This window comes from Squalius cephalus, assembly GCF_949319135.1.
Source record: "Squalius cephalus genome assembly, chromosome: 1".
Classification (NCBI taxonomy): Eukaryota; Metazoa; Chordata; class Actinopteri; order Cypriniformes; family Leuciscidae; genus Squalius; species Squalius cephalus.
The window spans coordinates 39,742,498-39,767,758 of record NC_137122.1 but is presented as its reverse complement, the minus strand read 5'-3'; the positions used below and the strand labels follow the sequence as shown (position 1 = coordinate 39,767,758).

General features: G+C 36.4%; 1 protein-coding gene and 1 long non-coding RNA gene across 6 annotated transcripts; one reads left to right on the top strand and one right to left on the bottom strand.

Annotated features, from left to right (window-relative positions):
* Positions 1–123: 123 nt before the first annotated feature.
* LOC307169011 lies at positions 124–18,680 on the bottom strand. Of its 2 annotated transcripts, XR_013823022.1 has the most exons (5): positions 18,587–18,680; positions 15,759–15,864; positions 1,755–1,812; positions 1,441–1,523; positions 124–537 (listed from the first exon to the last, which is right to left on the bottom strand). It is a non-coding gene; the product is annotated as an uncharacterized lncRNA (long non-coding RNA). The 2 variants fall into 2 exon arrangements; XR_013823023.1 differs by lacking the exon at positions 1,441–1,523.
* Positions 6,615–24,960, top strand: mylk5 (myosin, light chain kinase 5). 4 transcript variants are annotated; one of them, XM_079889345.1, is made up of 17 exons: positions 6,615–7,030; positions 11,773–11,922; positions 12,238–12,390; positions 12,657–12,860; positions 13,739–13,774; positions 15,756–15,880; positions 15,979–16,132; positions 18,585–18,893; positions 19,146–19,245; positions 19,685–19,888; positions 20,058–20,275; positions 21,119–21,242; positions 21,341–21,493; positions 21,581–21,713; positions 23,184–23,268; positions 23,465–23,587; positions 23,680–24,960. In XM_079889345.1, exons 1-17 carry the CDS (start codon positions 6,874–6,876, stop codon positions 23,883–23,885), a joined length of 2,634 nt encoding a protein of 877 aa, XP_079745471.1. In that variant the 5' UTR covers positions 6,615–6,873; the 3' UTR covers positions 23,886–24,960. The 4 variants fall into 4 exon arrangements, with proteins under 4 accessions (XP_079745471.1, XP_079745474.1, XP_079745473.1 ...); XM_079889348.1 differs by having other exon boundaries at positions 6,626–7,030; positions 13,739–13,768; positions 19,149–19,245; XM_079889347.1 differs by having other exon boundaries at positions 6,740–7,030; positions 13,739–13,768.
* The last annotated feature ends 301 nt before the right edge of the window (positions 24,961–25,261 follow it).

Here is a 25,261-nt window from a genome sequence, read left to right as displayed (position 1 = left end):
TTTCTTTAAAAATAGTAGTTTTTTCATACATTCCCTCACATGTGTCTGAAGGTATACACTGTAAAAAGGATTTTGCAGGTTAGTTTCAATGTATTTTTTTAAGTTGACAACTTGCAGTTCCTGAATTTATTCATTCAACTTAACATGTTAAGTTTTCACTGTCTTAACTAGTTTGTAAAAACTTAAGAGTATTTGCTGCCTCAACTCAAACACATACGTTGAATCAATTTAATTACAATACCACGTTCTCAAAATTTATTGCGAGATCTTGTGAAGCACAAGATTTAAACATTCCGCCATCGTGTATAGTGTCCCTGCTCTTGACCATCTGACCCAGCTACTATCAGTTATCCCTCCATCTTTCCATTTCCCTCTTTATATACAAACAGGAAGAAGTTTGTGTTCCTGCTTCCACCTTCTTTTGCGAGAAATACTTCCTGTGTAGCATTGTTGAGGTGTCTGCATGTGACACAGAGAGACTGACATCACTGATCAATATTTAAATGTTGACCAGATGACCTCTTTTTGGGGGGACACCTAGGGGAATAAAAGAAGTACAGTAAAATAAAGTACAGAAGACAATTATAAATAAAGACAATTATAAATTATAAATATTTATTTAAAAGTTATTTTTAACTTTTACTCATCAAGAACACGTAATTGATCAAAAGTGACAGTCAAGACATATAATGTTAAAAAAAAAAATCCATTTCAAATAAATGCTGTTTTTTACTTTCTATTCATCAAAGAATCCTTAAAAAAATTTAGCCTATTACAGTTTCCACAAAAGATAATAATAATAAATATTTCATGAGCAGCAAATCATCATATTAGACTGATTTCTGAAGGATCAAGTGACACTGAAGGCTGGAGTAATGATGCTGAAAATTCAGCTTCGGCAATCACAGTAATAAATTACATTTTAAAATAGATTTTTAAAAATGCAGCCTTAATTAATTTCTTAATTTCTTTTATAAATATTCAAAATTCAAATATACTCAATTTCAATGACACATTACATGCTAAAGTAGAAAGTTTTCATGAAGTTCTCATTTCACAAATTATAGAAATTATAGCTGTGTGTCTAGTGCATGTGTGCTAGCTTGCATGGATGCATGCATATTTATCTTTGTCTTAAAGTAAATCTGAGTCTGTGTGTGGATTTGCCAAAGGGAAGTCTTGAAGAGAGTGTGTGTGTGTGTGTGTGTGTGTGTGTGTGTGTGTGTGTGTGTGTGTGTGTGTGTGTGTGTGTGTGTGTGTGTGTGTGTGTGTGTGTGTGTGTGTGTGTGTGTGTGTGTGTGTGGCAACAACAACTTCTGCTACCAGCTGTTGTTCAGAAAAGTGACGACAGCTGTGTTATGACTGTGTGATGGCTATTTACAGAGCAGGACACCCAGAGAGGATAATGATGGCTTTCTGTGTGAGCTTGCATGTCCGTACACTGAAGATCAGCACTGGCAAAAGATTGAGATGGACCGAAACAGAGATTGAGAGATTGGGAGATTACAGTCGATTACGGCCAACTATGCAGAAACAACAATCAGTTACAAAAACTACATTATTATATTTATTATTGCATCCAATGTCAACTTCAGAATTTAAGTAAATCATTGAACATATATATAATTTAGATAATTATCTTCTTTGTCAAAATACTTTCAGAACTTTCATTTTATATCAGGTAAATTTTAAGTGAGTTGTGCAAAGGTATAGGCTAGTTTAGCCAACAATTTATTATTTCATCATTTACTCACCCTTGTGTCATTCAAAATCTGTATGATCTTCTGCATGATCAAAATCTGTATTCTTCTTCTGCAAAACACAAAAGAAGATATTTTGGTCACACTTTATATTAGGTGTCGTTAACTACTATGTATTAACATTAAATACCTACAATGGATTTACTTTCTAAATACACTTTGTTCTGGAAAATTTCCACATTTACTGTTAGTATGGTTAGGATTAGGTTTATGGATAAGAGTTTTGGGGTAAGGCTTTGGGTTACGGTTAGGGGTGAAGACAAAGATAACAGTGTAAATATGTTAATTAAATGCAAGTACTTTAAATATAATTATAATGCACCAACATGTATGTACATAATAAGTAAATTGCATAAAGTAACAAGTATAATGCAAACAATATAGCATAGTTAAGACCGCCTAATATAAAGTGTGAAGAAGATTTTTCATAAAATCTCATAGTTGTTGTTTTTTTTTGTTCATATAATGAAAGTGTGGTTTTGTCCCCATTAACATTTATTGCATGGGGGGGGGGGGGGGGGGCATTCTTCAAATGATCTTATTTTGTGTTCAGCAGAAGAATGTCATACAGTTTTGGAAAGACAATGAGTAAATGATGCCAGAATTTTCATTTGGGTGAACTAATCATTTAAAGATGATTTAAAGTAGCTTTAAGCTTGCACACACAAATGCAGTCCTCCTTGTTTAAGTTGTGGTATACTGTCTTGCACAAACAGTGATAGTTAGCTGTGAAAGCTGAATGGTAGTTTGGCGTAATGTAGCTGTATCTTTTGGAAAAGCTTCTGCTTGATGTGACTGCAGTGCATTGTGGATGTGTGCCCTAATAGACCTGCGTGAGATGACCTGGAGGCGGAGGTTTGGGCTCAGGGTGAATCCTCTCTCTCTTTACAGGTAATAAGTTACGGCTCTGGCTCCTGACAGGCGAGTCGCTTTGCGTCAGGACTTTAATAGAGGCCTTTAACATGGCTCATCCTTAGGAATTTACAATCCCACTCCCACCCACACATGCTCGCTGAGAGCAGAGTGGGAGAGACAAGGTGGCTAGCGTGCAGTCACGTCGTCCCGACAGAGAGCCGAGCGGAAATGTACCGCTGGAGGCAAAATGATGGCAGCAAGAGAGCCGTGTGTGTGTTTGACTCAGAGAAAGAGAGAGTGAGGGGGAGTTTTGCAGTTTTTGCCTTTGTCGTCTGCCTGTCTGCTTGTGTGTGTAAAGTTGATGGGCTGTACATTTGCTCTGTAATTTCTCCCTCCCAGTGTAATCACTTCCATCTGGGACCTGCCCAGAGAGAGGCCCCAGATTGGAGGTGAGGGTTAGTCTCACACACACAGCATTACAGTATGAGTCTCTACTCTCAGCTCTCTGAAATGTAAAACTAGTTTAGTCGGACTGAGCTCATACTTTAGTTATATAGGAAAAGCATGAACTAAAAGACAAGGCGACAAGTTACAAATAGAAGGAGAAAGATAAAGAATAAAGGAACAGGAAGTGAGCACAGGAAAAATATCTATGCACCCACCTCAAGACATTCGTAAAAAAAAAATGTAGCAAACATGTAAAATGATATGCAGTCCTACTGTACTTACAGTAGAGTTAACAACCATGTACTGCCATCTGCTGGTTATTGTATTATCTGTATCTCCCTGAAGTCTAATAAGTGAAATAAGTGAATAAGTGAAATAAGTTTAAGCACTAAAATTAATAACTGGGTATAAATAAAAACTAAAACTAAAATAAAATAAAATAAACCAAACCTAGACAGTAATATATATATATAAAAACTAATAAAAATCACAAAAGCACATAATTACAAAAAATGTAATTACAATTTACATTAAAACATTTAATATTAATAACAATTACAAGTATTGTAATATATAAATAATACTTAAAATGACACTACAAACCTATCATTATGTCCCAAGAAGTTCACATTTTATTCTTTTTATTATTTATTTACTTATTTTTTTAAATGTTGATTTTAAATTGTGCTGCAGTGTGGAAAAACTAATGATTAAAAGTACAAATATTCTGTATTTTCTCTCAAAAAATATAATTATCCCCTAATGTCTACAAAAAAAAAAAAGAAATTAAATATAAATATTATATATATATATGTGTGTGTGTGTGTGTGTGTGTGTGTGTGTGTGTGTGTGTGTGTGTGTGTGTTGTTATTATGGGGGATAATGATGTTTTACTCTTGGTAGAGAATATACCAAGTTCTGGCATGAAACTAGATAACGCAGGCTCATAGGTCCATGTCTGTGAATGTATTGACAGTAGTAAGTCTCGGTACTTGCTCTGCAGCAGCAGCAGCGCAGCAGATCTATTCCGCTAAGACCAAATACTATAATGCCATATCCATTACCATGCCAATCTCTCCGAGAGTTGTCATGACAGAAATATATTCAGTATAACAGTTTTAAATATAGTTTTAAATGGAGTTCACACTGCAGGTCTATCAACTTCCCAGAAGTATTTCATTTCTTAACCACCCATTCACAGAAAATCAAAGCAACATCAAATGATCAAACAGGAAATCTTTGTGTACTGAATCCCATATACCACAGGAAGCTGCACAAATATACAACATTGCTTGTTTGCAGGGAATATGTCACTGAAGTGTTTGAGAGAATAAGAGTAACTTCAATCAGAGCGTTTTTTAGCACATGGCGAGAGAATTACAGTGCTCACTCAGTATGTTGTCCAGATTCTGAGGACAAGTGTGAGGAAACAAATGAAATAAACCACAGTGAATCATTCACTACACAGATGTGCTTCAATAAAAGGACTGCACGCACGTTACCATTTAAAATGGCCTTCAAAATCATTAATCATCAGAAGTGTTTTAGGTTTTTTAGGTCATGAACAGATTCTGACAAATTTGTTTCAATCATCTTTATTTATTTACACCAGCTATACCCAGCTCTCCAAGCATAAGTGGTTTTCAGCCCATTTCCTACATCTGAAAAGTCAATAAAAGCTACGATGCCTATAACAATATGGGTGAAGATAGTGTGTGTCAGAGGGTTCTACTTGTACATGAAGAACCACATCAGAGTTATTTGTGTTTTAATTCAGGAAATTCCAGCAAATATTCCCCACTTTAGACTGAAAAGGTTACAGGTCTTTGAAGTGTTTCAAGTGTTTGATGTTTTCATGTGTTATTCCTCATTCTTTCCACTAGAGTGCACAAGATTCTCACCCTCTTTCAAATTCAGGAATAGATACTTGACATTAACAGGATTTTACACTTTAACAGGATTTTCCAATGTATCAGTTGATTACTGCAACAATTGAAGCCCACTATTTTTATACATAATGCATATTTGATGTTCATTTCACAAAGCACTCTTTCATTAGTTCATTCATTTTGGTCCAACTTTATGTGTACAAGTTTTACATTGTTTCCATTCTTTCTTTTTTAATGTTGAGATTATTATTTGTATTATTATTAGATAATAATTATGATTATTATTATATAAATATAGTATAATATAATAATTATGATTATTAATTGCACATATTCATTTACTTTTGAACCAGACAGTGTAACATTTGAAAAAAATTACTATCACTTTACCATATATATATATATATATATATTTTTTTTTTTTTTTTAATGTACAGGAAATCCTTGTGCGAATTATGAGTCAAATATTTATTTGTCAGCTGCTTTGTTTTTTGTTTCCAGTTATTCATGGATTATTGTCCAGGATCTTCCTGTCTGCATTCCAACCATAACAACATTAACAGACCTTTGATGGGCTGATTGTACACTGCCCCCTTAAAGTTAACGGATTAACTCTCTACCACAAAACAAAGCTGTGGGACTTCCTCTAGCTCCTGACAAGCACATATTTCAGTCATGTTACAGTAATTTAAAGTTCATTCTTTTTAGTTTCAAATACACATACAGTAACATTGTTTTTCTGCATTATTGATTCCAAATGAGTGTGTTCACATGTTCAAGGTCTTTAGTGGATGTTTGGGTTTCTCTGTGGACTGGCACATCCAAAGCAAACAGCTCCTCATCACACACCACTGCACACACACACAAAGATGAGAGCGGGAGGTTTGCTCACTTCTGGTTTTCACATGGATTTTTGTTCATTACACTCCTTAAAATAGCTTGGTTTACATACAGTACAAATGCTGTTTACATAAAAGCAGACACGTTACTCAGTAAATTCAGCAATGATGCATTCAATTAATCAAAAGTGAGATTTATGCTGTTCCAAAACTTTCTATTCATCCAAAAAAAAAAAAAAAAAAAAAAAAATCAGAATGATTTCAGTAATGATGTTGAAAATGCAGCTTTGCAAACACAGGAATAAATTACATTTTAAAATATATTCAAATAGAAAACTGTTATTTTAAATTGTAATAATATTTCACAATATTACTATATTACTTATTTTTTATTTATTTTTTTACTGTTTTTGATCAAATAAATGCAGTCTTGGTGAGCATAAGAGACTTCTTGAAATGTTCTTGAATTTGCGGACTAAAAGACACAGATTCGAAACAATCAAGCACAGTTTTCTTTTCAGTGGAAACGAACACACAACCAAAGTTCAACTGATAACAAGGCAGTAATTACAGAAGGAGAAGGAATGGGGAATGCCTGACCTTTGATTCAGTTTTTAATCTGTTATTTGTCTATATTTGTCTCCCTTTTCACACAGATAGATTTAAATAAACATCACTGACATGACACAATATAGTCTACTTTTCCAAAGTATTAATGAACATAACATGCACATAACATGTTCTCTCTTATCACCCACTCTGTTTCTCTCTCTCTTTCTCTTACCATAGCCACAGTGTGTGAAAAGAAACTGTGTTAAAAATATATGGTGAAATGGTGTGAGAGTTGCGGGTGAGGTCTGAGAGGAGGTGCTGAGTCTAACCCAGCAAGATGAAAATCTCCTGCAGAACGAATGAATGAGGCTTCAGTGGTGGGGAGGAGTCAGAAACTAAAGAAAGAACGCAGAGAACAACACAGGTCAGAGGACATGTGTGTGTGACAGACACAGGAAAATGCGAGGCGTTTGATAAGAAAGCTGGGAAATGACTTGGATTTTATGAAACGGGTTTATACTGAGAGGAGAAATGAGTATCACTGATGGGAAGACACGTTATGTGTCCACTTTCAGGATACAGCTGTCAGGCTCCCAGTCAAAGGCGGCCAGTGAACAAGGGTCCCAACCCACACACATAACTACAATCAACACAGCCGTGAAGAAGCCTGAAGAGACACTCAGCACAGGCAAGTCTGCAAACTTCTTGAATCTTGCATTTGCACACAAGTGTTTGTGAGTGTGTCTGTCAGTATTTGCATACTCCAGAGAGCCTATTTGTGTTTCTGTATATGGGTTTGGGCAAGTTGGTTGGATGTTTGCATTTTTAAAACATGTTGAGGTTAACATGACCTTTATTTGTGGTTAGATGCGTGATCTTTGCAGGAAGTATTGTTCTTAAGACAATCCCTCTATATAGTCGTCATGGTTAATAATTTTAACAGCCATCTGAGAATGATAGGCACTTTGTTTTCACTTTCACTCCATTTGGATTGTAATCTCAGGTGATTGGGAGTTCACTGCACAACTGCATTCAGCCAGATTTAGACGGGGAAATCTTGTACATTCTTATGTGACAGATAGGACATCATAATACCTGCCTGAAAGGATTGTTTTCTTTTTCACTACCAGGCTGACTTCTGATAAAGATATTTACTTAGAGTACTCTACTCCACCAGTTACTATACAATCTAGTGTTTGTGATATTCTGATATATATAGTGGGGTCCAAAACTTTGAGACCACTAGTGGAAATGCTTTGCACAATTTTGCCTTTTTTTCTAAATTAATAAAATGTTTAATTAAAAAACTACCAGCAAAACATTTTAAGTGTAACATTTAAATTCAAAATATCACTTTCTGGAGAGAAAACCCCCCTAATGGATCTATTTCTACTTGATCTAAACCTGTGGTTCTCAATCTTTTCGATTTGTGCTAAATAATATTTGAAGACCCCTCATATAAGCCATGATATTTTCTGCTGTAATTATTTTTATTAACAGAAACTTTAATTAACCACAATTATTCTTGTTATTCCAGAAGTTTCGAGAACTGTACACTCTTTAACAAAACAACAGTTGAAGGAAATAGAGGTTTGTTGAAGGTTTGTCGATATACTCACGGCCCCGATATATGCAAAGTTCTTTTTCGTTCTTCGCTTAACGAAGTTCGAAGTACATGAGCAGCAATATACTATTAGCGATCATCTGACGCTTAGATGAATATGTAAATATGTGCAGCGCGCTTTACTCTCAATAACAAAATAAACGCACAACAAAATTGCTAAAACAGCATGCATTTTTTAAATAAAGCATCTGATCATAGCAACGTGGATGTGTTTGCACGAGCTCTGCAATTCGGCACTCTAGTAATGTCACGTCACGTTTATTTATATAGCACTTTATACAAAAGATTGCTTAAAATCAAGCATTAAGCCGTATTAAACATGAAAAACAGTGTCAGTGTCTCGTTTCATCAGAAGTACAACTTCATTTTGTTCTTGTGTGTTCACGTTTTCACTCGTGAACCTCTGATGAACCGGAAAATGAACCAGAAAATTATAATAACCTACTTATAATGTAATCGTCACAGACCAATGGTAGTAGTACACAAAGATGTTTACCAGCCGTAGCAAACTTTTCCCCGGCCCCCTGGTTGAGAACCATGGATCTAATCCATACAAACTACTTTTGGTATCTTATTAGGTATCCATACCTAATTTGTCAGGTTGATTTAATCAGATTAAATACAAATTTTTAAGAAACATAAAACCAGTTCATTTAGATGTAGCAACATGAATTACATTTTAATCTCTTTTTTATTTCTTCTTAATTTTACACACTAACTTTACTTCTGTTTCAAAATAAACGTTCCTAAACCGTTCTGTGTATTTCCAGGTTTAAAATGGTCTCAGACTTTTGAACCCCACCAAATCTTATCTGCCTCAGGATGCAAATTACTGACCAGGCAAGAGGTCACTATTGGCAGGAAATTCCTTCCATGCTAATTTGAGCACCATGCAAGCTTTTGTTTTGTGTTTCATGTACTGGCTTGTGTGGGACATGTACTGTATGTTTGATGGTACTGCTACTCTCTTCTGAACTGCATTTTAGCATGATTACAACACTAGTTCCTTCCTTTCATTTCTTAGATCTTATCACCTGATACATGACAGTCACAGTACAAAGAATGAAACTAAAAACATTTCAGTTTGTTCTTCTCAGAATTGGAGTCACCATTTTATTTTTTTCGACAGTCTCATAACAACCAGTAAAAAATGCTTGTTTGCATGAACAAACAAGGATTACTTTAGGCCAGATCAAAAGACCATGTGAACAAAAGTGTTTGGTCCATTGTTAAGACAGGAGGACTAGAATAACTAGTTCTTTTAATCGAAATTACATGCTATGTGTCCCTTGACTATATGACATTAAAAAGACAAAAATACAAAAGAGGCTATTCACATTTTAAAGTTACTATGTTCAAACACATACTTTTGATAGGTTAATTGTATTATACAAGGCTCCACCCAATGCCTTGTACAAAAGTTAAGTGATGGTATTTTAAACAGAAACAAGTTTGTTGGAGGAGTGTCAGATGAGATCACACTTTAGTTTGATCAGCCTTTGGTCTGATTTCAGTTCGCTTTTTTGAGTTACAACAAATTTTGTTAGTTATTGTTCTTTTGTTGATCATTTTTTATTAAAAGTTTCTGTTGCTTTTTGCCATTCTTATGTGGCATGTAAAATAAGCATGGTTTCTAGACAGAGGGTGTGATGGCGAGGATGTTAAGAGGATGTTAAGAAATCCTGTGTGAACTTCTTGTTAAACACTATACAGTATACATGATTCAGGTCTAATATTAAGCTCTTGTTTATTACAGCAAAAAACAATGTTCTTAATCAGTATTTTGATCTTGTTTTGCAGTAAAAATGTGACCCTGGATCACAAAACCAGTCATAAGTCGCACGGGTATATCTGTGGCAATAGCCAAAAATACATTCAAAATTATCGATTTTTCTTTTATGCCAAAAATCATTAGGTTAAAGATCATGTTCCATGAAGATATTTTGTCAATTTCCTACTGTAAATATATAAAACATTTATTTTTGTGAGTGAATGCACCATAATCGCGAACATAAATGGACAACTTTAAAGGCAATTTTCTCAATGTTTAGATTTTTTTGCACACTCAGATTCCAGATTTTCACATTGTTGTATCTCTGCCAAATATTGTCCTATCCTAACAAACCATACATCAATTGAAAGCTTATTTATTCAGCTTTCATATGATGTATAAATCTCAATTTCAGAAAATTGACCCATGTGACTGGTTTTGTGGTCCAGGGTCACAAATATCTAAACATCATTAAAACAAGATAAACAAATTCACTTGCATAAGATAACAAGCATTAAAATCATGAACTAACATGTGCATATAACTGCTTCAAATTAAATGAATTATTACTAAATAAATACCTATTTTTTCCTATTTCAACAGATTAGTAATGCATAAAACATGCTGACAACAATGTGCAGCCGGAATGGAAAAGAGCAGAGAAGTGCAAGCATATTATTTTTAAGTAATATCACACTCAAGAGTCCTGATATATTCAGACAAACAGCACGATTGTGAGTGTGATATTGCTTTTATGCAATACCTCAAACAAGTTATATTGAGAAACTTAAATTTTTAACACAATATTGGCTACTTTGTCTATTTTTGCTCCACCAACCAAATTATTTCCAAATGAAGCCAGAGTCTCTAAACAACAAAGAGCAGTGGCGTTCCTCAATGAATTAGTGCTTTTGAATGAATCGGTTGAGTGAATGAATTAATGATTTTACTCATAAAATGAGGTTTGTTCAACTTCAAGCAGAGCTACGACCAATCGGTGTATAACATCAAAGTCCCCCGAGAGCAGTTTGAAAGCATATGGAGCCGTCTGCTTTCTAATTGCTCTCGCTGTACTTTGAAGTCATACACCGATCGGTCTGTGCAGAGCCGCTTCACACCTATTATTAAAGGGATAGTTCACTCAAAAATGAAAATTCTGTCATCATTTACTCACCCTCAGGTTGTTCCAAACCTGTAAACATTTCTTTGTTCTGCTGAACAAAAAGGAAGATATTTTAAAGAAAGTTTGTAACCAGGCCGTTTTTTGGGGCACCACTGACTTCCATAGTAGGAAATAAAATACTATGGAAGTCAATAGTGCCTCAGAACTGTTCAGTTTCCCACATTCTTCCAAATATCTTCTTTTGTGTTCAACAGAACAAAGAAATGTATAGAGGTTTGGAACAACCTGAGGGGGAGTAAATGATGACAGAATTTTCAGTTTTGGGTGAACTATCCCTTTAAGTACCTGAATGAATCAGTGTGTTTGAATGAATCAGTTAAAGGCACATGCAAGATTTGTACCTTAATATAACAGCTTCGAAATCATTTCGATGGTAAACAAACTCGTAGTAGGGCGAATCATCCCGATAGCAAAGCAGGGGGGGACACCGCTGGCAAAACCAGCAATGCAGGTTTGAGAGGTGGAAGACACTAGCACGCATTTCAGACGTGAATCATGGCAGAGTCGACGAAGAAAACGAAGAAAGCGCGGTTGGAAGAGTGCAGAGACGGCTCTGCGTGAGTGGTATTTACGACAGTAACGTTAAATACAAGTACTCCACAGCGACTCTAGGGGTCGGAAACTGCATAGTGTGCCTTTAAATTAATGATATAATGACTCACTCATGAAAACTTGCACCCTACTGGTAAGGATGTAATCAACAAAAGACTGACTGGAACACGCAAATTCAGACAGTGTGATACAAACAGTGAAAAGTCCCAGTGCTGTTGGAGCAAATTTGAGAACTGTACTTTATTGTTGTATAATAAATATCTACAACTAATCTCATTCTTCTTTGCTCTGTCAAGCTAGAGAGTGGTAAACACAGCCATACAAGGGGCCAGGATCCACCTCTTTTCACTGAACCCCTCGAGGACTGTATAGTGGATGAGGGAAATGACATCAAACTGAAAGGGACTATCACAGGGAGCCAGCCAATCAACGTTTCCTGGCTTCATAATGGTGAGTCCAGTTTTTTTATTTTTTTTTATTTTTTATTCTTAATACTGATTTTGCTACTGTAGTCTGGGTAAGAATCTGTACACTCTAAACTGAAGATAATTATGTTTTCATATGCAAGTTAGTCATAGGTCATATGTAGGTCATATGCACCTCTTCCTTACTTGACATTGTACATTTAAATTGTTCAGTAAATTAAAAAATGAAATATCAAGAATGTTTTATTTAATTTAAATTTAAACTTTGATGACTCAATTCTTAATGCCACAAAGTCACCCCTTCTCTTTTTTCTGTCCATTTGTACCATAACCGTTTTAGGTGAGTTTGTGCTGTTTGGTAAATCCTCATTTGTGGGAAGAGAGGTGAGTTTGGTAGTTAAGGAGTGTCTCCCGGAGGATGCTGGGGCTTACACTTGTGTGGCGGAAAACACAGCAGGAAAAACATCCAGCAGTGCAGCAGTGTGTGTGAGAGGCAAGTATGTATAGAATATTCAACTTTAGTCTAAAGTGTATACTGTGTAGTGTATATTTCTACAAGAGCATTGAATGTCTATTTAAAAGTATGGGTTTGCTGGGCTGGATTGGGGGCAGTTAACATTACTACAGCAGCACTGTAAGAGGTAGAAGTGTGCAGGTGTTTCTATTTACATCATAAACAGAAGATTGATTATCAATGTTAATTGCCTTTTCTAATATAACTCTTTTTTTCTCTCACTCATTCTAACAAATCAACTGTAGACTATGAAACAATTGCTGGGATGCATAACGAGATGACCCAAACATCTCACTCACATCCTAATTCTTCTCACCCTCACACTCCTGATATTGTAAACGGGGTCTTAAACTCTAGCCAAAACGTCCCAGATGACATCAGTGTTTTTAAAGGCCCACAGTCGCCCCAGACAGGAAGTCCTATAACAAGCTCTCCAGGACTCAAAAGAGGTATGTCACAAACAATGGCCCTACCCATGAATTAATCTCAAAGATTAAAGTGTAAAACATGTCATTTAATACATGGAACATTTTTGGTTCCTGCGAAGCTTCCATCCGTCATTGTCATTAGGGTGGTGTCACTTCCTAAACTACATCTAAAGCGATTTTAAAAAGCACTTTAATTTATCACATTAGAAATCCAACTATTCCATTAATTATTATACATAGCTCATATATTATATTATATGCTCAGTATATTAAATCTTTACTCATAGTATATAGACGATATAATATTTCTTTAAAAATATAAATATATAATAATAAAGGTAACACTTCACAATTAGGTTTCATTTGTTAACATTAGTTAATGCATTAGCTAACATGAACCAACAATTAACAACACTAATACAGCATTTATTAATCTCTGTTAATGTTAGTAAAAAAAAAAAAAATCGAACTGTTCATTGTTCATGTTAGTTCACAGTGCATAACCTAATGTTAACAAATACTTTTGACTTTAATGTATAAATAAATGTTGAAATTAGCTTTAACTAAGATTAGTAAATGCTGTAGAAGTATTGTTCATTGTTAGTTGATGTTAACTAATGCAATTAATGTAACATGAAACCTGTCTATATAGTGTTAGGATAATAGATCATATAAAAGGGCTATTTCCTGACTGGTTAACATACTTATGGTGTTGTCATCTAAAGCATTTCCTCTTTAATCAATTGAATATTTTTCTTAGACACACATATTTGGATCACTTGACTCCTCCCTTATATGATAGGCAAAGCTTATGCCATCAATGCTCTTTAACACAAAAGTACCTGCACACACACCTGATTCTTTACATATTTGTGTGTTATCTCTGTGTCATGTTACAGAGGTGCTTGTCAAAAGGAGAAGCAGCTCAGGTACAGGTAAGACCATCAACATGTCTGTCTTCCATTTTCAGTTCTACTTTTGCATCTTTTTTGCTTCTTGGTGAAAGATTTACTTGTTCTTATCCTTTTTTCTTCATACCATAACTTAACAGTTGAATCCCAGACTTTTGGCACAATTTTCTGAATTTTTTTCTTTCCTTCCTCATTTCTGGCATTCTGATTTATAGCCTCCCACACCCATACCTGCTTTGCTTTTCTTATTATTCTAATAACACCATGTCTTTTAAAGCTTTTTTTGTCTGGAATTGCGAGTTAAAGTGTAACCACTGTGACCTGCTTCAGAAAAGGAGTCATTTGCTCTAAGTGGCTGTGTTTCACTCTGCTGATCTTAACTTCTAGATCGACTGGCTCTTCCAGGGGCTGTTTGTGTTGTATACAGAATAACATGAAGCTGAATACAGTCTTTTGTGTCCTGGCTACTAATGTTCATCTTAAGAATGACTTTATTCTTTTTAAATACAGTAATCCTTGTTGTCCATAGCAATATTCTTTGATAAAACCTACCATTAAACATCAACTTTTGTCTTAGATTGTGTATTTATACCTTACAGACATAATCAGTTTAAAGATCCCAAATACTTAGACTGAGGTATAAAAATAGGCATTTGACAGTTTATAAGCATCACTTTAACATGTTATCAGCATTTTCTTTGGTACTTCTGTTTTGTATGCACAGAAGCACTGAATAATGAATGTTTTCTTTAGGTCTTTCATGTAAAACACACTGCTATCTGTGGTACCATGCGGTTAGATCAGGCTTTTATCAAGCCAGTCAAGTTCATTTGAGTGTTGATTTGAATAATTGCAGTATGGTGGCAGAGCTAAACGCCTGTAAAAACGATTATAATATAAAATCTTAATATCTGAATTGTGTGGAAAAAAGTGTCATCTAGTTTTCTGTTAGAATAATGTTTGGAGTGAAAGCCACTTCTGCCAGAATGGTGTGAATGTACATTACAATTATTTGTAAATTAATTAATTATATGTATAATTATATTACAAATAATTGCAGTTGTATATAGATATTTTTCAAATGAGGCTGTGTTTACAATTGTCTTATTTGACTATTTTTATTAATTATTATGAATATTATAATATACACAAATGAGACAATTATAAGCATATTACAATGGATTTTAACTTTATATAAAAATCCGAGAAGTAAAAGACTTAAAGGGATAGTTCACTTTGAAATTAAATTTTGGTATGTTTTAGCTTACCTCAAGGGCATCCAAGATGTAGGTGTCTTTGTTTCCGCAGTAGTTTCAATTTTGATATTTTTAAGTCAAACCGTTCTTGTCTGTCAGTCATATAATGCAGGTCTATGGTCACTATCTGAAAGAGCATGCACAGAGAAGTCCAAATTAAACAATTCCCCATCGTAAGTACACATTGATGGCCTAAGACACGAAACGAGCGGTTTGTGTGAGAAAACAAACAATATTTATATCGTTTTTACCTCTTGTACACAACCACGTCCAAGTGATCTGAGGGCGCTCATGCTTCCTGGTGTGTGACGTGTTCGCACGTTCTGGCTTAGTCTGCGCAAGCGCCGGAAAGTGTACAAGAGGTAAAAACTATATAAATACTGTTCGTTTTCTCACACAAACCGCTCGTTTCGTATCTTAGGCCATCAATGTGTACTTACGATGGGGAATTGTTTAATTTGGACTTCTCTGTGCATGCTCTTTGAGACAGTGACCATAGACCTGCATTATATGACTGACAGACAAGAAGGGTTTGGCCTAAAAATATCAAAATTGAAACTACTGCGGAAACAAAGACACCTACATCTTGGATGCCCTTGAGGTAAGCTAAAACATACCAAAATTTAATTTCAAAGTGAACTATCCCTTTAAGCAAAAGTCACCCTTTGCTCTCCATTTAATCTCATTGCTGTCTAGGAAAAACAATTGAGATATTTTTGATTTTCTTTCTTATGGGCTGGTGTTTACAGCACCTGTGCAGTTTGTAGACTCATTCGATCGGCTGGAGGTGCATGTTGGAGAGACGGCCCGTTTGACGTGTTTCTTCAAAGGCAGCTGTCCTGTTGCATCTTGCTGGGTCTGTAACAAAAAAGAGGTAAATAAGCAAGCACTCACACTAACACAACACAATCCAGACACGTTTCATACTGCATGTCCTCCTGTTTGGGTGTTTAATTATCTGTCTTTCTGAAGGTGGTGGAAAGCTCCAGGTTTCATATAGAGTCCTGTGATGAAAGCAGTTCTCTGGTGATCTCTGAAGCTCTTCCTGAGGACTCTGGACGTTACACGATATTTGTGCGAGATCGCAAAAGTTCAGCCCAACACACAGTGACCCTGAATGTCATTGGTAAGGTCAGAAAGACAACCCCCACATTGAGTAGTTATTAGGATTGTGATGCTCAGTTTTTAGTCTATTACTGTAACGTGTATGCTCTGTTTTGGTTCTGTTTTACTTGTTCCCGTTTGCCTGTGTGCCTGGTCATTGTAAGGTGATATGCTGTGTTTGAAATCGCCCCCTATACCACATTCACTATTCCCTACATTACTTCACCTATATAGTTCACTTGAAGGAGTGAATGAAAAGGAGTGAGAGAATTTGGATAGTTTTGCATAGTTTGTGCTTGCTGTTTAATAATCATTTGAAACTTAGCAAACTGGAAGCTCCAGTTGTAATGAGAAGATTTATCTTGAACTCTGCCATGGAAACTAGCATGTATAAACCTTAATTAAACAATTTAATAATCAATTAAAAAGGAATTTATACATGTATGATATTACGCTGTAGCCACAGCGGACCAGTGGTTTGTATAATGAATGGATGGATGATTCAGCTGCGGGCGCCATCTTCTGGTCAGATGGGGGAATTTATTCGACATGCGACTCTCACAGTGCACTATGGGTATTCTCTAGCCGTTGAGCTTACATCGGTTGTACACTTGTTATTGCGGTGCATTGTGGGATTGAATGAGTGCACTCGATAATGTCATTGTCAACTATTGTTTTGGACACCACTACAAATGGATGTCCCCTCAAATAGTGTTCTATTTAAGGCTATAGAGCTGTTAAGTCCCGCCCTTCCGTAAAACCCCAAGTGGACCTCTAGGTTGAAAAATCGTCAATGCAAGTGAATGGGAGAAAATAATTATTTTCTGGTCCCGTTTGAATTGTGCCATGAATGTGAACATATGTTGTCTGTGAATTTTTTATATAATCTTTCATGTTACGAGTTTGACAGTATATGGTATGATTCTTCGGCTAGCAGTTGTGGAAAAGACATAACGAGAAAGACTACATGTCGCCTATGTGACGTCACCCCATAAAGTTGACTTACCCGTGGTTTTCGCCAACCTCAACGATTTTGTCCTCTCCCTGCAAGAAGGCGGTGAAGTGCACCAAAGACACAGCCATGTTTAGCGGGATCCGTGAGCTAGTGTCCGTGTGCGAGTGCTGGTGACGTTTCAAACGCATTGAAAGCAGCGAAGAGTTGTAGTCCACAAAGTGCTCTCACACAAAGTCTACCCGTATCAAACTTCTACCCGCTAAATTGTAGCATTCTTCACACGAAAAGTTATATAAAAAATTCACAGACAACATATGTTCACATTCATGGCAAAATTCAAAGGGGACCGAAAATAATTATTTTCTCCCATTCACTTGCATTGACGATTTTTCAACCTAGAGGTCCAGTGGGGTTAGCGGAAGGGGCAGGACTTACCAGCTCTATAGGGTGAAATTTCAGACACGGCCCTAGTTTCCTAGTGTGTGCCAGTTTGTTCCCTTAGTTACTGATTAAGTTCACCTGTTGTTCATTTAGTTACCTCATTTCTCCCTGTGTATTTAAGCCCACAAGTCTCCCCGGTAGTGTTGTCAAAATTACCGATTTGGGTGACAAGGGTTCTGAAATGTAAAAAATGTGACGCTTTGAGCGTTGTTGAGCGGAATCGTAAACACCGGTCCGCTGGCGCTTGCTTTCAAACACTCCCTTTTGTATCTGTGTAAGTGCTCAGTGAAGAGCATCATTGATGTATATTTACAACATGTTTTTGAAGCGCTGGTCATTGTAACCAATCACAGACATACTTGATGAGCACGTGAGCACAATGGGCAATCAGAGGTGATTCCGCACAACAGTGCTCAGAGCGTCACATTTTTAAATTGTTACACAAGTCGGTACTTTTGACAACACTACTCTCCAGTGTTTTGTCTTGCGTTAACGTTGCATGTTTGTTTAGTGTTTTTTTATTCCTGTATTCTCCTGAGTGTCAGTTAATTAAAGAATATAAATACTGAATTCTCCGTCGTAGTGGTTACTGACCAGAAAATCGTAACAATTACGTTATTGAAATTTTTTCTATGATTAAAATGCTTTTCATTCCTGAATTTAAATATATTTTTTCAATTTTTGAGGGGCTTGAAGACAAGAATTCCTGGGTGGTGTAACTGTACAGAGACTGTATGAAACAATACGATAATAAAATAAAATAATATCATTAAAAAGTAAAAAGTTATGTAATGGATTAAACTTTTATCAAACAAAGCAATTTTAAAATATTATTTATTTCTAAACTTTGCTTTTTAGCTTTAGATATTTTTTTACTTTCTGACTTTTTTATTAAAAGACATCTTGTTCATGTCAAATTGAGTAACCGTACTATAATATGCCAGATATATTCAAGCCTAAAAAGTACATTTACCTTATCAAAATCTCACTTTACATGTAGAATAATTAAATAAAATGTTCATAGAAAATGGTACAAACATTTGATGAAGTGATTTGTATTTATGTGCGTTTTATCCAGACCTGCCAGAGCCTCCTGCCTCCTGTCCCTTGGCGTGCGTTCTCTCCCCTCACTCTCTGGTTTTGTCCTGGTCTGGGCCGTCTTACGATGGTGGCAGCGCTGTGACGGGATACGTGGTGGAGGTTCGTGAAAGCCCTGGTGAGACTGACCACTGGAAAGAGCTCACAGGCCAGTGCAAGAGCACCTCACTCAGGGTGACCTCAGGACTCCAGCCTCAGGGAGAATACTGCTTTCGGGTCAGGGCCTATAACGCTGTGGGTGTCAGCGAACCGAGCCAAGAGTCCCAGCCAATCAGGATGGACAACCCAGGTGAGGTTTTTCTGAAATGTTATAAAAGTTGATGACTTTTAGTGGTCTTAATGCATCTTTTATGCCGAATCAACCCTTACTGGCTTGTAATTTTAAGCTAATATTTTCTCACAATTTACGAGAACAAGGTCCAGTAACCAGATTGTAAACAGGAAGAATGCATTTAAAGTCATTACCGAAGAGGATGCAATCTAAGGGTTGAGGCTTTGAGTTGAGGTCCCATGGTGAATGAAAGCATGTTGTCTTTCAAAGCAGAGCCCTGTGACGAGAAACCAGTGGAGTATGTGAATGTCACCATCAACACCGAGAATAAACTTTCTGACCACTATAATGTCCTGGAAAAACTAGGAGTGTAAGTATCCTTAAAAAACGCACACATTCAGCGGGCCTCATAGCTCTGGTTCACAGGACAAATCATACAAGTGCATACATGTTCCTACAGGCTTACTTGCATCAAAAAGAGAAAACAACCCACACACTTGACCCTGATTCCCAGAAATATGCCTAGATAAATTATCATGTTTACACAAAGACACTGACTCGAAAAGAAAAATAAGCAGTGTTTTTAGAGTTAAGGTTGGTACATTTTGAGTGGAAATTGCATCATCCCTCATAACATGTAATTCATAGATTTAAGCATGAAAAAACATGTTTTCCTGAACTGAGCCCAGAAAACACTGATTTAAGGCAAAATATCAAATTCTCTTATCTAATTCTCAAGAACTGGATAAATGGGAAGTTAGGATATAGAGAAACAATGATTTCATACTCCAATTCTGAATCTTCCCCAGAGGGAAGTTTGGCCAGGTGTTTCGGGTGACCCATAAGGAGACAGGACGTGAATGCGCTGGAAAGTTCTACAAAGGTCGGCGGGCAAAGGAGAGAGAAGCCGCGAGGAAAGAAATCGAGCTAATGAACTTCTTACACCATCCAAAACTGGTGCAGTGTCTCGCCGCATATGATAACAAGGCAGAGATGGTCATGGTGATGGAATAGTGAGTATCTTGCATGCTGGTGTTTTGAAGAGTGCAATGTTTTTAGAACAATATACAGAAATGAGAAATGCCAACAGGGTCAATGCGTTAACTTCAATAGCGACAATAGTTTGATCTTCACTATAGTATTTTTGGCACCTAACAGCTGAATCTGTGTCTGTATGTGCAGTGTTGCTGGTGGGGAGCTGTTTGAGCGTATTGTGGATGATAGTTTCGAGCACACAGAAGTGTCTAGTGTGGGCTACATGCGTCAGATTCTGGAGGGGATTCAGTATATGCACCAGCAAAACATCATCCACCTGGACCTCAAACCTGAGAACATCGTCTGTGTGGACAGAACCGGGATTCAGATCAAAATCATTGACTTTGGACTCGCTGGCAAACTGGGTACGAATGTACTGATGATACTGTCAACACGACAACACATGTTGTAATCAAATTGTGTAATAAAATAAAAAGTAATTAAAATATATAATATATATAAATTCAAAATGTCAAAATAATATCCCACTTAAATATTGTTAATATAAGTAAAAATATAAAATAATCTATAATAAATAATAATATTAGCCATAGTGACATTTAGTTAAATTAAAACTAAATGACATTGATTTTACATTTCGAACATATCTAGACATATCATTTAATACCATGTTTTATTTGAAAATGAATGATGGCAATACCAGTACTACTTCGTAGTACCATCTAAATATAACACAAGCAAATATTTATATGGTAATCTTTCAGTACTATGGTATATAGCGAAGTACAATGTTGTTGATACACAGTACTTTTTTACAAGGGATCTCTGAGTGAAATGTTTGCAGGGTTATCATCGTTACCTAAAACTACAACTAAAATATTGAAAACATTTTTGTTAATTAAAATAAAGCTGAAATAAAATAAAATATCAGAAGAAAAAAAAACCGTAATAATTTACCTTGACAACTAACTGAAATAAGTTTAAGTTGAAATAAAATAATAATTATAAAATAATAATAACTGGAAATAAATAAAAACTAAAAATGGAGTAAATATTTTTTATTTTTCATATTTAAAAAACTAATGAAAAGGGGGAAAAAATCCCATAAAATTACTAAAAACTGAAAATAAAAAATACAAAAAAGCAAATTCAAAATATTGAGAAAAAACTATACATATATATGCATGTATGTATAGTAAAACTATACATATATAAACATAACACTGTATGTTTGTTATGTACATTAGATCCCAACACACCTCTGAAGGTGATGCATGGCACTCCAGAATTTGTTGCTCCAGAAGTCATCAACTTTGAGGCTGTCGGTCCGGCCACTGACATGTGGAGCATTGGTGTCATCTGCTACATCCTGTGAGCTCAAACACTGACAGTCACTTAAGCGCTTGTTGCCCCCTTCTGGTGAATCATGCCATTACATTTAATCTGATTCTGATTTGGCCCTCTTGTAGGTTGAGCGGTGAATCTCCATTCCAGGGTGAAAGTGACACAGAGACTCTGGCTCTCGTGACAGCAGCGAAGTGGGAGTTTGATGAGGAGAGTTTTGAAGAGATCACAGACCTGGCAAAGGATTTCATTAGCTCTCTGCTCAGCAAAGATGTCAGGTGCTTTATTATCCTTCACTTCCCTTACACACATTATACAGATGCGTCCACACAGATTCATAACTGAGCGTTGAACCCTCTTGACAGGCGTAGGATGTCATGTGAAGATGCCATTGCTCATGCATGGTTGGCATTTACGTGTGTAGACAACACCAGCAGCGCCACCAAAAACCTTTCCAAAAACAAGATGAAGAAATTCCTGACCAGGCAGAAGTGGAAGGTAATCTTACCACGAAGTTAACTTCTTTTAAATTTGGTTTGCTAACTGCCTGATGTTATATGAACAACACCCAGGCAAGTAAGTGAGTTATAAGCACTTTAAAACTTTGATTGTTTTCAGGTGGAATAAAGCAATAGTTGGTCCTTTTCTCCAAGCCGGAGAAAATGATCTCGGTCCGCGTTGCTCAACCGTTGGATAAAGCCTAAATCGGATCATGTGTGCTTTGATAACCAATCACTTTACAGCCTTCACGTCATTGAATTCGTTCAGAGTTGTGCGACAGTCAATCATAGGCTATGTCCGAAATCGCCCCCTATAGAGCTGTTAAGTCCCGCCCCTTCCGTAAAACTCCACTGGACCTCTAGGTTGAAAAATCGTCAATGCAAGTGAATGGGAGAAAATAATTATTTTCTGGTCCCGTTTGAATTGTGCCATGAATGTGAACATATGTTGTCTGTGAATTTTTTATATAATTTTTCATGTTACGAGTTTGACAGTATATGGTATGATTCTTCGGCTAGCAGTTGTGGAAAAGACATAACGAGAAAGACTACATGTCGCCTATGTGACGTCACCCCATAAAGTTGACTTACCCGTGGTTTTCGCCAACCTCAACGATTTTGTCCTCTCCCTGCAAGAAGGCGGTGAAGTGCACCAAAGACACAGCCATGTTTAGCGGGATCCGTGAGCTAGTGTCCGTGTGCGAATGGTGGTGACGTTTCAAACGCATTGAAAGCAGCGAAGAGTTGTAGTCCACAAAGTGCTCTCACACAAAGTCTAACCGTATCAAACTTCTACCCGCTAAATTGTAGCATTCTTCACACGAAAGATTATATAAAAAATTCACAGACAACATATGTTCACATTCATGGCAAAATTCAAACGGGACCAGAAAATAATTATTTTCTCCCATTCACTTGCATTGGCGATTTTTCAACCTAGAGGTCCACTTGGGATTTTACGGATGGGCGGGACTTACCAGCTCTATAGCCTTAAAAAGGGCACAATTTGAGGGGACAGCGATTTGACATCAGACATCAGTCTAAAAGAGCAAACATGTTGAAAATTAGCAGATGGGCTGTCAATTCATTAAATTATTAGCTGTTTCCCACAAATGCAGTTAGTAAAGCCTATACTCCATTGACATCCTTTTTTTTTAACGGCTATGGAAAATTCTACGGAATCTACCCATATTCTTCAAAATATCTTCTTTTATGTTCAGCAGAAGATGATGACAGAATTTTCATTTTTGGGTGAAGGGAAAATGGGATGGGCGGAACAATTATATTTCAATGCTTGTTATGTGTAGGCCTACAGTCGCAAACATTTTCTAGAATGTCTCAAACAGATCAGGGTGCTCATCAGTCTTTTTGACCAATTCATTTATTTTAAACAACTGACTCATAAGAGTCATACGTTAGTGAATTGGACTTCTGTTCTTTCGTTATCATTTTGTTTCTCTGTTTTTAGAAAACAGGCAAAGCTTTGCTGGCTCTGAAGAGGATGGCTATCTTGTCTAAACCAGAGGCTTCTGCAAGCTTGAGCCCTGTAGATGGTGAGAAAGAAATTAAACATGAACAAAAAATCTATGTGCTTCAGAAACAAGTGTAAAATACCATAATGCACAATGTCAGCATTTGTGACTTGTGACATCTCTGCCAACTGTGTCTCACTGAAGATGTTAAATGCTCTTTTTATTGCAGTGACAAATTATTTTACAGTTCAGTTTCTTGTTATTATATGTGTCATAGAGACAGATAAAGCAATGCAATCTCTGGAGCTGAAGCTTCAGTGTAAACCTGAGTTCAGCAAGACTCCGTCTGACCTGACCGTCCCGCAGGGCTCCAGCGCCCAACTCTCCTGTCTCATCACAGGTTAGGACACACCTATGGATGTCAGTGACCTTCTCCACAGACTTCAGAGCCAGTCTCTCATGAAGTCACGGCTTCTTCTCTTTGTGTTTCAGGTTACCCTGACCCTGAGGTGGTGTGGATGAGGGATGGTGAGCTGCTGGAGTTGCAGGACGGGTGTGTGACGGTGGACTATGAGGAGAATGGCAGCTGTACACTCACCCTAGAGAACATCTCTCTCCACCACAGCGGCCTGTATTCCTGCAAAGCCACTAATGTACTCGGGGAGGCGCTGTGCTCTGCTACACTTACTGTAGAATGAACAGACAGACACATGGATTCATAATAGCACACACAAAACAATCATAAATACAACATACACACCAGAGAGATTAAAATATACTGGTGCAATCACTGGGGATATAATTGTGAATTCAGTGTTAAAACTGTAATAAAAAAAATCAAATTTATGTTATTGTCATTTATTATTATTTATGCTTATGAGAATATTATTGGGCGGTTTAATATCATTGGCGATTAATATAAATATCATAACATCACTGACCAATTCATATCAGTGAGCGATGTTTAGCACTGTATGTGACCTCTCAAAATAGACAAAGCTTACACAAAATATTACACCGCTTAATTCCTATCAGAGTCTGTATGAGTTTAAATAGATTCTGAGAACTCACCCCATCTAAATTCACCCTATTTGTTTTATAAATATATGTTATAGATCTTCTTGTGAACGACTCATTCTTTTCTTTTTCGATTATCCATTTCATTCGGATGTACATCACAATACAAATGAAATGATCTGTCACTATTTCCGTTCATTGCAACTTTATATTATGGCATCAAATATATAAATATAATAATATGTCTGACATTATGCTGTTATTAATATCCAACCTGGCTGTTCGCAAAGTTTAGAGACACGTCAATAAAAAAAATGCCGATTTTATAATAACAAATGCAGTTTAAAATATCGCTGTTATTCTGAAAGCCTCATACACACTAATCTGAGCCTGTGTTTGTTTCAACTTTAGCAGTCTGGATAGTCTTTCTATTCTTTTGAATCTCTGCTAATGTTATAAACTTTGTTGGAATCCTTAAAACTGCTCTCTGCTCTGATCACTAATTTGGTAGCCAAATGTATGTGTTACTGATCTCAGTGTAAAGGAAACCATAGACACATTTGCAGGTTTGATGATACATGTTACTGGTGCTGTATGTGCAATTTTGACCAAGTAAGGCCATTTTGTGGTCTCATTTTATGTATAAGAAATGGGTTTTCAACAGGCTGCATGTCATATGTCATCATTTGTTCCTGTTTAGTCACATTTCCATATGATCTAAACATAATCCAGCAATAAACTGAATTTTCCCTCTTATTTAGTGTGCCATGGTCATTTTCCTACAATTTGCATCTGCAGTGTACAGGAAAGAAATAAACTACATAGTCTGTCTAAGTATGAAACAGCATTTTTCATGTTTAACTAATCTAACCGGATGGGCAGATGAGAACAAGACAGAAGAAAGTCCGTCAATGCTGTATTTTGTTCTTCTACATCCCCATGTGAATTGACCTGACCTCCTTTCTTGACCTGGCCTGAGGTCAAAGGCCAACAGCACAAGAAGAAGAAGGTCAATATAACCAAAAGATGTGCTTTCTGGCTCATTCTGAACATCTTT

Excerpts from the sequence above, each read along its gene's own strand:
- mylk5 (XM_079889345.1), top strand. The coding sequence starts at position 6,874 with ATGAGTATCACTGATGGGAAGACACGTTATGTGTCCACTTTCAGGATA. Across the intron at positions 19,889-20,057 it reads ATGGTCATGGTGATGGAATA|TGTTGCTGGTGGGGAGCTGT; the intron begins GTGAGTATCTTG and ends CTGTATGTGCAG. Across the intron at positions 21,714-23,183 it reads TGACCAGGCAGAAGTGGAAG|AAAACAGGCAAAGCTTTGCT; the intron begins GTAATCTTACCA and ends CTCTGTTTTTAG.